This window comes from Dipteris shenzhenensis, chromosome 33, assembly GCF_047967505.1.
Source record: "Dipteris shenzhenensis isolate YYH24624 ecotype China chromosome 33, Dip_SZ_1.0, whole genome shotgun sequence".
NCBI classification, from domain to species: domain Eukaryota; kingdom Viridiplantae; phylum Streptophyta; class Polypodiopsida; order Gleicheniales; family Dipteridaceae; genus Dipteris; species Dipteris shenzhenensis.
Genome location: NC_141628.1, coordinates 5502223 through 5517893, shown reverse-complemented (window position 1 = coordinate 5517893; position 15671 = coordinate 5502223). Strand labels below are relative to the sequence as shown.

Here is a 15671-nt window from a genome sequence, read left to right as displayed (position 1 = left end):
TCATAAAAGCCTCTAGATGCAAAATATACTCCCTCTACAACACACACACACACATATATAGAGAGAGAGAAAGAAAATAAAGAAATTTTATTAGAGTCTTCGGAAGACCGATGGGTCTATGAGACTGAAAGAAAACCTGATATAAATCACAGTAAGGGTGGAGCTACTGAAACGAGCATCATCACCCGTGCTGAATCCTAAGTCTGATCATACATAATCAAATACATCTGGATGTAACAATGAAAAGAAAAGGACTGGTGGAACGGAGCGGAATCCTCCATATGTCATGTCCCCCTAGCTGGTGCATAGCTGGTGATGGGATGCTGGTGCCCGTCAAGGGATGCCGTGCGTCTCGGTCTCCTGGACAAGGCTCGATGCAAGACCGGAGCCACCGTGACTCCCGTGGGACGTATCCTGGGTCTAAACAATGACGGGAGGTCCCCAGAGTGATCTGCGTGTCCCCTCGATGTCTCGTGTGTCGTGCTGCGATTGTCGGGTCGAGTCTTTGTCACGTGAGCGGCTAGAGACTGGACGATCAATGTCACTCGATGGGAAGAACTCTGTGATCCTGCTCTGAGAGGTGTCTGATGATGTGACCAAGCCCCGTCGCCTGAGTAAGTACTCTCTATGTCAAATTCCCTCGTGAATGAAGGCCGCAAGGCATCTCTGATCTGGGTAGGCAAGGAATCTCGAAAGGAGCCCGGAGCCATCTCTGAAGAGGCAGTGGTAGCGACCTCGGATCTCATAGTACACTGGGCACCTGAAAATAAAATGCTCCTCCGACTCAACCTCCTGACAGTCGCACAGTATGCATAAGCGATGCTCCCTAGGAATCCCCTCTGCTCTGCCGCTCTCTATGCGGAGGCGGTGTGATGATACCCGAAATTGTCCGATGGAGATCCGTAGTGAGTGAGGCATATGAAGCTCAGTATACCCCGATGGTGTGATGAATCCCTCCTCCGAAATGCGAAGACAGTAATCTCTGTAGAAACTCAGCTTCACTGGAAGCTCCCTCGGCTCCAACCAGGTCCTAAAGATGTGTAGCTGCAGGAGATCCTCTCGAATGACCTGGTTGTTATGTAGCCCAATCGGGATGGTGGGTGGGAGTACCGGAGGGGCATCTAAACTGTACTCAAAAGGAGGTATCTTATCGATGTGGAACCCTAGTCTCACAAACCATCTGTGAGTCCATGCATACCAGCATTGCTCGTCTCCCTCTGCTGCCAACCTCATGGAGGAATCGAGAGCCAACCACGGCAACCTCTGTCTCCCTGATGTGCAGTCCCCATATGATCTAACCCGGTGTAGATATGTGATGGTCTGAAAGGCTACATCGAGCTGGAGTGGAGAAGCACCAAACTCGGCTTGAATGATGAGATGTGGTACAGACGGTTTCCCCAGGATCATCGGTGAGAGCATGAGGATCTGCAAGACTCCACCCGTGTCCACTCTATCTCTGACATGTCAGGCCCCCAACAAGGGCTACCATACATACCGACTGGTCGGACCAAGGAGTCGAAGAGAAGAGCCTTGGTCCAAGGGTCCTGGAAGTGGGAGTGAAAGCACTGTCTCTCTAGCCGAGCCAGTGAGGCGTATCCCCTGCTCAGTTTGGCATGCATCGCTGGTCTCATCGTGAAGATCGGGCCGGGGAAGATGACCCCCAAGTAAGTGTATGAGGATACGATCTCAACTGATGACCCACCCAAAGTAAAAGTAAACTGTTTCCGTTGCATGTTTGCTCGAGAGGTGTTAAAGATCATGACCTTGGTCTTGCCAAGGTTGACCTCCAAATCATGGGATAAACAAAAAGCCTGCAGTGCATCCAGGTGTCGCTGGAGCCCCTCAGGTGTGGACGACAAGAGTACCACGTCATCTGCATAAAGAAGAATCCTGATGATGATCCCAGCAAGTGAGCAACCGGTCCCTCCGAACGTCCCCATGAAAGTCTCAAGCTCATCGATGTAGAGGCCAAACAGGGTCGGTGATAAGAGAAAGAGAGAAGATAGATGTTCTATGTAGACCCTCCCACAAAGACATATGGTGTATCTCTCTACCTATTCTTTTTCTCTTGGGTTCAGATATCAGTCTTGGGTGTGGATGCCCGATTTAGAGACTCCACACTTTAGTTTTATTGTATTCATTTTCTTCAGTCTAATGTGGCCCTTTGGTCTTCCAAAGACTATAATAAACTTTATTTCTTTCTTTCTTTCGTTTCTTTCTTTTTTTCTTTCTTTCTTTCTTTTCTGAAACAAAAATAGATTGCTTTATGAAGGAACCTCTGACCTGCCACTTAACTCAAACCTGAAATAATGCCAATAAACAAATTGCATCCTTCTCTATGTGAACTTCCACGATGCGCATTAGTACAAACCTAGGATTGTGCCGATGAAGAAAAAGCCCATTCACGAACTTTGCCTCTGGGAAAAGCCGTTTAAGCACAGCACCTGGAGTCTTTTTGCCATTCTCAGGGAGAGTAGCTGCTGCAAATACATACTGTTTGCTCCGACTATAAGCCTTTCTAGACCTCAACCAATCTCTTCTCTGTTTCTGCCCTGGTTTTAAATTCCCATCTGCTTCTTCCATAGCACTAGACTCAATCTCCTCATCATCATCCAGTCCAAGACATCCGTCCACATCTTCAATACCTGATTCATCTTCCAAAGTTGATTCAGCAGGCTCGAAATCTGTCCAAGGCCTTGAGTCAGTAGCCTCAGTGCTACTCTCCACTGGTCTTGACTTAGAGAGCTGTTTTTCCTCCAACCGAAACATGTTCAGAAGCCTCATAACTAGATTTTCAAAACCCCCAGAGAGAAGCATGTCGGCCTCATCAAATACCTGCCCTGAATGGTTCCGAGGTTAGCTAAACTGCTGTGCATGAATGGCTTTCCAATTCTTATTCAATACAATAGACACACTAAGTGCAAGGCCACAATTAATGCTTTAATAAGCGAGCAGTCATCTAGAAAAACTTACCACATATTTCACATCCCGTATAAAGGCGTTTCTACGTCTGCGTCTAGGATCATAAGCAAAAAGATGATTTAACAATGCAGCAGGTGTGGCAACTACAAGGTCTGGGGGAGAGATCGGCCATCCCTGCAACATCAGAAAGCCATAATTTAAATGAACGTCATAGTGTCACATCTGAAACCCATTATTCTAATGAATGCCTTGTAACAGCATAGCTATAGATTTTTCTCAAGAAATGGGAAAGAGCTATTGATAACTAACCTGACCTCCACACACAACTGAAACCTTCAGCAGTGGCACTCCAGAACTATCACAAAGTGCATTGGCCATTTCAGCCACTTGCTCACAGAGCATTGCATTAGGACACAATACAAGTGCAAAGTGGTGCAGCTCCGAAGGGTGTGTTCGTCCCAAAAGTTCATTTTCTGCTGCTTCTGCACTATGATTTCCTTTACATAGCTTTTGAAAAAGAGGTGCAAGGTATGCCTGAGTCTTCCCACTGCCAGTTTCTGCAGCCATGACTACATCCCCATCTTTTAGAATGAATGGAATAGCCACACCCTGCAATTGGTAAAACGTAAGGACTCAAATACTGCAGAAAAACTAGGGACCTTTTCTGACAGTAGTGACCATATCTATGGTTAACTTACATGACATAATAACTCTCGCAATCAGAGGGGATCACAACTCAGCTGAAGAAACGAAGAATAAAAGAATATAGGCTTGACATCCAGTGCAATGGCACCACAAAATGGAAGGCTTATCTCCGTATATCCTCAGCTCCATGTATGTTTCCTGCTCATCCTAAGTTCTCATTTGTAAAAGGCATCTGCGAGCCCTCTTCTTGCTGCTACAGGGCCGATAAATACACAATACATATAAGGGCCGATAAATACACAATACATATAATCATAACAATATATTTACTAGATATCACAAATGTATATGGGAATGTTCGCAACTGTCTCAGAGTCAATAGATAGTTTTCCACCTCAGTTTTCTACAATATGAGGCACGGACATAGGAAAATTTACGATCTCAAAGTACAGAAGTATCATGACCAGAGGGAATCAAATGCCATCAAGGTCTGAGGTGATGTCCAGCATCATTGAGTGGCTTGGGCTCTGGCAATTTGCATCTTCTCCGGACAATGCATCTACAAAAAAATGGCCGCTAACATTTTTAACTGCAGCAATCTCACAAGATAGCAGCAAAGAAAAGGGACCTACAAAAGAAGCCACAACCAATGTCGTTAAATGTTTGTTTCAAATTGAATTCCTCTACTCTGAAACTGATTACAGCTGCCTCTGCCAGCATGGTGTTTGTCAAACTTAATGAGGCAATGGAAAAACAGCGTATCGCATGCATTCACAAATGTAAGACGACCTGTAGAACCACCAAGCCAGATCAGCTCACTTTCTGTCTTCGCCTTAATGGCATAGAAGAAATGTAGTGATCTCATACACAACCCTAGACTGGCTTCATAAATGTAGGCCATCTTTTGGTGGTTCTAGTGATGGCCTATAGGCCATGGTATGTGCCTTGTAGGCATAAGTGTAGGCACTTGTAGTGTTAGTGCCTTTCAGGCCACATAGGACACTTAGTCCTATGTGACACCTAGGACACTTAGTCCTAGGTCTAGGTTTTCATCTTATCTAAGATTTGACGTGACGGCTGTTCTTCTATGACTCTTTGCTACCTGCACTCTCTCTCTCTTCTATCCGATCCTACAGTGGTATCAGAGCAAGTATTGCTCTTGTCTTCCAGCTCTCCTCAGCCCCCCGAGTCCTCCATTGCTCATTGGGAGTCTGTTGCTCTGCTGGTCGTCGCATCTCCAACCTGTTCGAGGATCTTCAACTGCTGTCTAAGGCTTCCAAAGCCATTTTTGTCGCCATAATCTACCTTATTGCTGCTTTCCAGCAGAGGCGACTACTTCTAGGCCCTGCTGCAGCTTTTTTCGAGGTCTCCTTCAGCACCTGTGGCCATCAGTCGCCATTTTTTGTGCTGCAGATATAGGCGTCCAGCTTCCGCAACCTCATACACATCTCAGATCTAACTGCATTCCCTTCCGTACAGTCGTACAAGCGTACTGCAGGTCTGGTACCTGTTCCATACTACATTCAGTACTTGCACCCGTACAGCCCGTACGTGAGCAAACGTACAAATCCGTATCTGCATCGCCGTACAACAGATACGGACTGTGACTCCGTACATTTCCGCACTGACACGTCGTACCTGCACGTGGGAACGTACATGCTTCAATACTTTCGTACCTGAGTTCAGTACATCATAACTGCGCGTATATCGTCTGTACTATTCCGTACATCGTACCTACGCTGTGCACCGTACAGCGTACAGCTTCCGTACAATGTACCGTTCCGTACGTCACCATACACGAGTCCGTACAAGTTTCGTACACTTGTGCATCTCGCATGCGTACAGCCATACATTGGTTTCCGTATTGTTCCGTACGTCTGTTCAGTACCTACGCCGTACGTTGTACTTGTTTCAGGATTTGGTTCAGGACTGTCACATTGTGCCACGTCATCACTCAGGTCAACAAAATTTGGGGTTTTTTTGTGTTGGGAGCTCAATTTCAACTGGTGTTTGGGACAGTAACTCATACTTTTGCAGCTTCAAGCCTTGAGACTATACATTGAGTCACATTTGCAGAACATTGAGTCAGTTTTTTCAGACATTGAGTCACTTCTGCAGGACATTGATTTAGATTTGCATACATTGGGTCACATTTGTAAAAATTTCAGCAAAATTTGGGGTTTTTCTACATTTGCCCTCTTTTTGGCCTATTTGCCTTCAATAAATTTGGGGCTTTAGCCACATTTGCTATTTTTTGCGGTGAACATTGCCTGTCACAGTCACATTTGGGTCAGATCTACATTTGCCCTTTGATTTGGGTCTGAAATTTGCACATATTTGCTGTCATTTTTGGGACAGCCAGCTTTTTGCAGTGATAGCCTTGAGGCTTTTGGGTTTTCAAGTCTTTTTCAGGGTATCACATTTGCTATGGCTGGGAACAATCAAGATTTATTTGAAGTTCTTCGTGAAGATGATAAGTTGGACGGCACCAACTATCCGATGTGGTCTTATCTCATGAAACATATTCTTGTTGCAAAGCATTTGTGGAATATTATTTCTGGGCCTGATATGAGGCCAGCCAACGCTACAGTAGAGTGTTTGGCTTCAACAGTTACTTACAGATCTTGGTATTTGCCAGACATCCTCCACTATTGTCTACATTGACAGCCAAAGTGCTTTGGCCATTGCGCGTAACCCAATGTTTCATGCGCGTACCAAGCATATTGAAGTTCACTATCATTATGTTCGGGAGCGGTTGTCAACAGGAGACATAGAGTTGTCCTATCTTCCCACAGAGGACAACATAGCAGATATGTTTACAAAGGCACTTCCTCGTCCCAAGTTCAAAGTCTTCCGACAAGCTTTACACTTGGTTCCCTTTGTTACATGATTTGACATCCCTTGTACATTCATAGGTAGCTATATCCTTTTGGATGAATATGTGCCAACATGACCAGAAACTACAAGGTATTCTGAGACGTTTCTAGAGTACTTGAGCCCATCCCATGGAGGGGGGTTTGTAGGCCATCTTCTGGTGGTTCTAGTGATGCCCTATAGGCCATGGTATGTGCCTTGTAGGCATAAGTGTAGGCACTTGTAGTGTTAGTGCCTTTTAGGCCCCATAGGACACTTAGTCCTATGTGACACCTAGGACACTTACTCCTAGGTCTAGGTACAAGTACCTTGTACTTGTATGTTTTTCATCTTATCTAAGATTTGACGTGTCGGCTGTTCTACTACGACTCTTTGCTACCTGCACTCTCTCTCTCTTCTATCCGATCCTACAATAAAAAGCAGAGGCATCCTCAATAACATCTTCTCATTTTAGTGATCTCATACACGACCCTAGACTGGCTTCATACAAAGCAGAGGCATCTTCAATAGCATCTTCTCATTTTAGCAAGCAGTTGAATGGGGCAAGGAGGACCATCAACTCTTGGCTATTCTTTTGCTTAACTTTAAGAAGGCTTACACAAACTGGATAAACATTTGTATCATATACATATGGTATAGAGAGAACATACCTTGACAGTGGTGGTGGGGGGGTGGTTTTGGGGGGGGTTTAAAAGCCCACCTTTGGCCCCTATTTCATTGCACTTCTGTTTGGAGCTCCACCCACGCTGCAACGAGGCCAAAAATGTAGAATCTACAATATGTTTTGATTCCTGAGATTTCATTGGGCCTCCCTTTCTCTACCTCTTTGTGGCTGAGACGATGAGTTACTTCTTCCACTCGCGCACATAAATTACCGAACTTCATCTTCCCATCAATAATGGTGAGGAACTCCTCAACAACAAGCTAGCGGACAACACAACTATATTCCTAGAGGCCTCCCTCACGAGCTTGCAATGCTTCAAAGTAGCCTTGGAGGAATTCTACCTTTGTGATCTGCAACTTGCACGAATCGGTTGGATTTTGGGTTGGTGATGCAAACATATCAGGATAGGGGACTGAGCATAGCTTCACATAGATAGAGAGGCACTGTAGAATCCCGTGGGATAGAATAGATGCATCTTGAAAGAGGTGTGAGAGCACAAGATGGAATCAAAATGTTGTTCTCTATTATGGATTGTGAGAGAGGTGACTCTCTCTTATAGAAAGGGGAGAAGGTAGCACCTTCCCTACATAAGTGGCAATCAGCCCCTACATCAGTGGGACTGGCCTAAATCAAAGGAGCCTCCCATGTGGGGGCCTTTGGCTTACATCATCACTTAGGTCACACACTGGACACATCATAGCACTTGATGTGCCTCTACAACACACACAAACACACATGTGACTCCCCTAGATGCACACATGCACCATAGAGCAAGCCCTTGATCACACTTATCCCAACATACCCTCCCTCAAGGATTTACCTCTTGCAGTATCAAGGATACATCTAGTCTCATAGTTTCTCATGCCATCTCATGGTGGTCAAGGATAAATCTATGGCTAGGATCTCATGCTAGCAAGGGTTCCCAAGGGTGTGAGGTTCATAGAAATGGGATAGACAAAACACATATCACATGGTCTACATCATATGGTGACCAGAGGTGATTTACAAAAGACAAAACATATGATATTCTTTTTGGAGTACTACTCCAGGCAGAGAACCTCAAAATTTGACCAAGTGATGATAAACAAAAATTCAAAAGACAAAGTGCTTAAAAAGCATAGTCTTTATCTTCAAAGTTTGATTCTTCATTTGCTGATGGAGTTCTTCCTTCAGCCAGATTTGCTTTGTTGTTGAAGTAGCCCTTCTTCACAAGAAATGCTTCATTCTCTTTGGAGTTGTTCTTCTTCATGGAATAACACATTCCCTTTTCCAATTGTAGGCAAAGGAACTTAATAAGCAAGGTATATTTAAAGCATTTCCCTTGTGCACCAAATATTGTGTGAAGATGATCATCCCAAGCTTCATGTGAAGTTTCAAAGCCATCAATGTGGTGAATGTATGAGCCACTTAATCCCAAAGCAATGATAGCAAGAGCCTTCTTGTCTTTGATCAACAAATTAGCTTCTTCTTTTGTAGACTTCTTTTCCTTTTCATTCACAACATTCCATATCTCCTTTTTCATAAGCACAAACTTAGCTTTTGTTTGCCAAGTATGGAAACTAGTTCCATCAAACTTCTCTATTTGCTTGGGCTTAGTCATCTTTACAATTCAAGTACTCATCAAAAGAGAATCACATAGACATCATTCTAAATGCAAACTATAAGGACACTTATGAGCTCCATGACTGAGTTCTACTACTCAAGTACAATCAAAGCAATGAAAGTTTGCAGTAAATAATGGAAGCCCCAAACTTATGGTGATTACTCAACACCTTTTGACCAAAATATGCAGAATTCTGTCAACAGAGACCAGAGTAGATTGGAGGGTGCAATTCTCATAGCTCATAGCTCTATTCAAGGGGATTTTTATGCAGGAAGAAAGGCCTTATACCAGAGAAGGTCCTCTACCAAGGAAGCGCACAATGTTGCGCCAGGTCGCCATGTAGAAGCTTGACAAAGTCGACTGGTCTTTTCACCTTTTCTCCTCCAATTCTTGATCAAACGGGCTCAGATTTCATCAGCAGCTTGCCTGTAGTGTCGTCCAACTCGAGCTTAGAGGAATTTGCAAATGGGTAAGCACAGAGGCGGCATTACGCGATACATCGGCGAGTGAAGTTTGTGTCAGCGTTGCGCGTGCAAGTAATATCTCTCTAATTGCTTGTAGCTGGAAGTTCGCCCATACACGAGGAGTCTACAGCTCAGAGGATTTCAACAATGGTCGCGTATAATGGGAAAACTAAGCTCTCACAGATTTGGGGAAGAAAGAGGAAAATGGAGATGATGAGGAAGCTTTGAAAAACTAGTAGTTCATGCTGGAGAGAGCATCTAATGCTAGGCTAGGCTAGATCTAGAACCTAAAGCTCTGATACCAATGTAGAATCCCGTGGGATAGAATAGATGCAACTTGAAAGAGGTGTGAGAGCACAAGATGGAACCAAAATGTTGTTCTCTATTATGGATTGTGAGAGAGGTGACTCTCTCTTATAGAAAGGGGAGAAGGTAGCACCTTTCCTACATAAGCAGCAATCAGCCCCTACATCAATGGGAATCAGCCCCTACATCAGTGGGACTGGCCTAAATCAAAGAAACCTCCCATGTGGGGGCCTTTGGCTTACATCATCACTTAGGTCACACACTGGACACATCATAGTACTTGATGTGCCTCTACAACACACACACACACACATGTGACTCCCCTAGATGCACTCATGCACCATAGAGCAAGCCCTTGATCACACTTATCCCAACAGGCACAACCACCAGATATTTAGGATGCCAAGTAGACATGAATATCACCTCCACCCAGCAATTCATTCCAATCTTGGAGAACATTAGAAGGAAGTCACTCTCTTCCACTATGGACCTAGCTTCCAAAGCGCTTGGGGTGAATTAGGTTGTATTGGCCTCTGCTTGGTACATCACTTATAAGGTTAGTACAAACCTAACTCTATTCCGGATCTAATGGTACGTATAGCACATAAGCCAAAGTGGCTTGGAGTACTATCACCTTGCCTTTGCATGAGGGAGGCCTCAAGGTCATCAATGTTGAAGCCTTCATGGTGGAAACAGAAACATCTACAGGAGAAAAGAGTGTGCTGAAGCCAGAAGAGTACTTGCTTGAGAGCTCATCTAAAGCTCATGGCCCAGGTGTTCTGGAGATACAGCTGGGCTGGGAGATCTGTGTGGATCAGCCACTAGGGTCTCATTGCTTGAGTTGGTTACTCGGTTGAAGACTCTTCCATAGTTGAGACAAGTTGAAATAGACCTCGGGAGCACGGTGCTTGGAAGATTTCAGGCTGTTCACACTGATTGTGAAGGGGACAGCTGGATGATGGTTGCACTAGAAGTGCTCATATCACCAGCGAGTTTGTGACCAAAGATGGTAGTGCCATGGACCAGTAGTACTGCTGAGGTTGTACTTATGTACTGAGGTGGCTCGCTTAGGGCAGGGACTACAGGTTGAAAGACCAGTGAATAAACAAGGACGACACCGACTTGTTCCAAAGGGCTTCTCCCATGGGGCCCAGTGGAGCATCTACATCAAGATGAGGGGTTGGCCCACAATGTATCGCTGAGAAGGGGTGTTGGAGTTTCGAAGGTCACCCTCCTCATCTGTGAGCCTCCAATGAGGAGAGCTTGGGGGAGAGGTGCACCAGCAGATGTTAGATGCCATGTGTGTATAGAGAGAGTCTGCCACAAGGGCAGATGTGACAAGGAGTATGAGGCTGCCACATGGGCGGCATGTAGGCTGCTATGTACAGCAGAGAAAATCGTGGGACTGCAGAAGCAATGAGCATATGGATACACGGCTCGTGGCTAAAGAGGCGACTGGAGCTGGGATGCCATGCGTCAGTCAGGTGCATTTGGAAGAGGCTGTCTGAAGCGGATCTGCAATCTGCTAAAGGCTGCACAGCAGCCAGAAGAAACAGGTGCAAGAAACAGAGTTGTCCGGGTGCTGCAGAAACGGTTTAGGTCACCCCCAGATAGGGTCAGGCCCCGGGGTTGTGCCGAACAGAGGCAGCTGGAGGCGGGCCAGTGGCAGGATGCCAGACGGCCAGGTCGGTCAGAGAAACTGCAAAAGAACCTACAGACTGCATCGGCCCAGTCTGTAGTACAAGTCGGGCAGGTTGGCTGGGTTTCCAGCCTTTAAAAGGACCCGAAGGCTGGGGCATTCTCCATTTTCTTGTTCCCGTATTTTTGGTGCCTCAATTGGAGCTGCCACCACTGCAGCAGGGAGGTCCAGATCACAGCAAGTCTTACTATCCGGGTGTGAGCTACTGGGACAGCACCCTCCTGTTAGAAAACAGAGGGTGGGGGGTGCTTGCTAAGGCCAACACTCCCAACAGCAGAAGATAGATAAACAAGATAATGCCCAGAAATCACACATTGTCAATTTCAATTCTCACAGCTCACTTTTTTCTTGATGTGTACCAGTGTAGATGTGTAGACGGGAAGTGAACTTTGCTAGAGAGAGAGATAAAAACAGCAATAGATATTTGTCCAGTATGGACCAAATCATATACAAAGATGTGTATAGTGTGCCACTTAGCTGAGTGCTGACTAGATGTGGATCCCTGTTCACTCAAAACCTGTTCTCCTACCTCCTTGTGGCACCTTCAAAACACTCGGCCTGCGTTACTCTCCTAGAGCCTCTGTGGACCTTATAGTGGTACCCCGCAATCTCGCCTTCCTGCTGCTCCCTTGGACAGCCTATCCTTAGGCAGTGCCTGCTCTTGGATCCTTGACCTCCTTGCTGCTGTGGAGGCAGCCCAATGGTGAGGCACAAGTCTGTTTTGTACCGTCTTCCCTTGCTGTTGTGTAGGAGCCCCTTGAGGAGGATGCAACCTGAGGAGTGCAAGGACAGAAGTAGGAGCAGTGTTTATGCTAACCATAGAACATCCAGGGCAGCGGACCGCTGCGTGCTTTTAATATATTCTAAGACATTTTTTGACGATTCTACTAGTTCTTCAAATGCAAGGAGCTGGACATGGAGGTAACTGGCACGTTGGTATCGGGACTTGATTTTGACTTTTGGTTGAGAGCCCACAGGGTGACAGTAAGAGGGGATGTTGGAGATTAGGGCCCATTGTCCCACCTGTAAGCCCCCACATAAGGGCAACATAAGGACATGGTACCAATATAGTATTGGGGGACATGACAGTGTGCTGTGTGTGGATGCCACGTGGGTAGATCTAGGTGAAGGGAACTATCCACATGACAGCCACATGGGCAACCATGTGGGCTGCTACATAGTCCACTGTTAGAGGTGGGCAGAAGCTCTGGATGAGGGCAAACCTGTGAGCAGCATGCAGCAAGAACAGGGCATGAGGTACAGCCTAAACGACGGCATCTGCAGGTCTTCCTGGAACATCCGCAAGATACGTTGATCAGTTGTTTGGCTGCTATGCAGAACTGTGCAGGAGCTGTCAAAGAAAGACATGGTCGTAGGCTGCTGCAGAAAAGGCTAGCAGAGGTAGCACACACAAAGAGGAATAGTAGCAGTACGGGCTGCTGGAAAGGCCTGGTTGGACTTTGGGAAAGGGCAGGTGAATTGGCAGACGGCAAGCAAAGGCACCTGCAGAAGACCTTCTATAGGCCAGCCGAAGGAGACAAAGCAGGTCAGCAGAGCCACAGACCAAGTCTGTGGCAGGTCGGTTGGTTGGGGGACTGGGTCGGCCAATCTAAGGGCTTAACTAGCCCTATAAAAGGGCCCCTTTGGGGGGGGGGGGGGGGCGCGCAGCAATCACTTCAGTCTCTGGGCATTCCGGGCTACTCTAGTGTGCAGACCAACGATTTATTGGAAGAGTAGAGGAGTGGAAATAAGTAGAGGGGTGCCACATGGGCAGAAATGCAGTAAGTAGAGGGCTTCCATGTGGGCACCGTGTGGCTGGCCGTATGACCAGCATGTGAGGCTGCAACAGGCCCGGCATTAGGGCGGTTACGAGATTATTTCAGTATTTTCAATCTTGCATGTCCTTGGCTTTTATCATCGGGCCCATGAAACTCTCCATCCTTTTCTATGTTAGTGGGCATCTCTATGTGTCCTCATCATAGTAGGCCTGAAGCCTACGAAACGTTTCAGTTCTGAAACTCACGTTCGGGACCCCCAAAAAACCCACAATGTTCAAAAAATCCCAATTTGTCCTAATTTTGGGAAATCTGGTGTCGGGTTGCATTGTTGCCACCCGTACATCTCAAATTGCTGCCCGTATACTGAAATCGACCTTCAGAACGTACATTTTTCTTTAGCCCATCTAGGTGCAGCATAGACATAAATCATGATTCATGATTCCATGTATCTTTTTCAATTTTGAATATGACCATTGATGCTTGAATCTACAATGATGTGTTGTTGATTTTCTGATTTAGGATTTAGTAATTGTTTCAAGCACCCAATTTCAAGTTCTAAGTGAAATATCAAATGTCTGTGCACTATGTTTCATGAATTTTTTTCAAGTATTGGACTTCTGGTGATAATAATCTAGAATGTTTTAATATTTTTGTGGAAAGATATATTCTTAAATACCCTATTATGCACGAAATGTTTTTACAGACGTTTCGGGTTTGCCTCGAAACCCCGAAACCCGTTTCAAAACTTGGCGTTTCGAAACTCCTCACCGACTGTGGTCCTCATTCACAAAGCCCTTGCATATCCCAACAGTTGTTGTAAGCTAAAGAAGCTACCTGTGTTTTCCCTTGAAAATGCATCCATGTCGTCTGTGATTACCTTCACTACTACACTCCCAAAGAAGATTTGGGTCTTCTGTTTTCTAGGATTATTTTATCAGCTGAGCAATTTATAAGCTCCTGCAAAGTCCAATGTGAGTAGCTCCGCCCAGTTTCTTCATGACCATTCACTGCTTAATGATTTCATCCGTTATAGGCCACTAATCAGACCCAGCTTGCATGTTACCAGTGAATTTTTTGACCCTTCTTATCCATTCATCCAATGGCTTTGACTCACTATGGGCACATACCAGCTTCAAGAAAGTAGTAATAAACAGCCACCAACAGGCAGAAGGGAGGATGGCCATACAGCCTAAGGCTGCCAGCTGAAAGCAACTTGTAAGCAGACTTGGTGCGTTTGAGGCAAACCACCACATATAGGTGGTGGTTGTCATTTCTTATACAACGCCAAACCTAGGCTACATAATGTGAAACATCCCCAGTTTTGAGGTTCAATTGAGTTCATAAGAATTGGGATGACAAAATCTTCCTTCGAAACTAATATGAAGGAAAGCCTAGCTAGAAGTATATTGAATCAATCGTTGCATAAATCCCACGTATAAATCGAAAGGCTACAGCAACTATTTATGATTCAAAGAAGTTGAAGCCCACGAAACAAAGAATCAGAACGGACCATACTCATGACGCCTCAAAGACGTCTTCCTTTACGGTTTTCTGTAGACCCCTATGCCATCTGTGACTATACGTATGCTCACTGAAAATGCGCAACTATTAAAGCTTAAAATATTAAGGGCGACACAGTTACTAGTAATTAATGATCTTCCCAATGACTCAAGTTCACTGCCAATGATTGAAGTAACCATTCTAGTGGAGCTATGCTCACTGTGCAACGCAAGCTTTAGAGCATTACTTTTAGAATTGAAAGGAGTACACTAAAGAAACAGAATTCCGCCTATGTGAAGGCGTTGTCGAACCTGGACAGCAGAAGGATGCCGAAGTTGGGCTCGTTCCAGTGCATTCACGATCTCCTGCGACAGCCCAAGGGACTTCCAAGTGACGTCGGGGTCTGCGAAGAAGGTATTAGCATCGTGAGACGATGTAGGGGTTGTGGGCGAAGGGCGGATGGCTTGAAGGGGGTAGGAAAGGTGGTGGGAGGAGGCTGTGGAAGGCGAGGAGATGGAGGAGGCAAGGCGAGAGGGGTGAAGGACGGGGGTGAGAGATAGAAGCGATAGGGAGAGGGCCGGGATGGCAATGAGTCGAGGGCGTGAGCAGGGAGCAAGCTTGCAGAAGGCTAGGAAGCAGCGTGCCGGAGGAACAGAGAGGGATGGCATCATCTTTCGTGTAAACCTTTGGGTTTGGGTTTTGGGTTTTGGGTTTTGCTGCTATTGCTGCTACAATCTCTGAGATTCAACCTTTGGGTTCTTCTTTCCCCTCAGATTCAACCTTTGGATTTCTTCTTTCAAAACCAGGGAGGAGAGGGAAAATATGTTCCACTCATCTACCTCAGCTTCATACTAGCGTGCTTGCCCATAGAGAAGGAAAAAGAATTGGAGAGGATGGGCCCTCTCTCCGATGTTGGGCCCTCTCTCCGATGCTATTGCTGCTACATTCCCCTGAGATTCAACCTTTGGGTTTCTTCTTTGAAAACCCGTGAGGAGAGGGAAAATATGTCTCAACCCTTCTCTTGCTTGTAGAAAATAATTTTTAGACACGCTACAGCTAGCCAAGGTAATGATTATGCTTGGTTTTCTCTTGAGGCCCTCCTTGGGAGGAAAACCAGTCAAGCAACTAGTTTTTTCAACAAAAGCAATCGTTACAAAATAAAACACTTGTGTGATGAACGCCTTGATTTAAAATCTACATTGCAAAAATTGCAAAC

General features: G+C 45.6%; 1 protein-coding gene across 2 annotated transcripts in view; it reads right to left on the bottom strand.

The window, feature by feature from the left end:
* The window catches only part of LOC147879580 (DEAD-box ATP-dependent RNA helicase 22-like), a 102538-nt gene extending 87228 nt beyond the window's left edge, over positions 1 to 15310 (bottom strand). Inside the window, exons 1-4 of one of the 2 annotated variants that reach the window (XM_087372030.1) lie at positions 14767 to 15310; positions 3232 to 3531; positions 2974 to 3096; positions 2372 to 2835 (exon numbers count right to left, since the gene is read on the bottom strand). In XM_087372030.1, the coding sequence (XP_087228156.1) occupies positions 2372 to 2835; positions 2974 to 3096; positions 3232 to 3531; positions 14767 to 15126 (1247 nt within the window). In that variant the 5' untranslated portion in view covers positions 15127 to 15310. The remainder of the gene's footprint in view (positions 1 to 2371; positions 2836 to 2973; positions 3097 to 3231; positions 3532 to 14766) is intronic. The other variant, XM_087372028.1, reaches the window with a different exon arrangement.
* Positions 15311 to 15671: the final 361 nt, after the last annotated feature.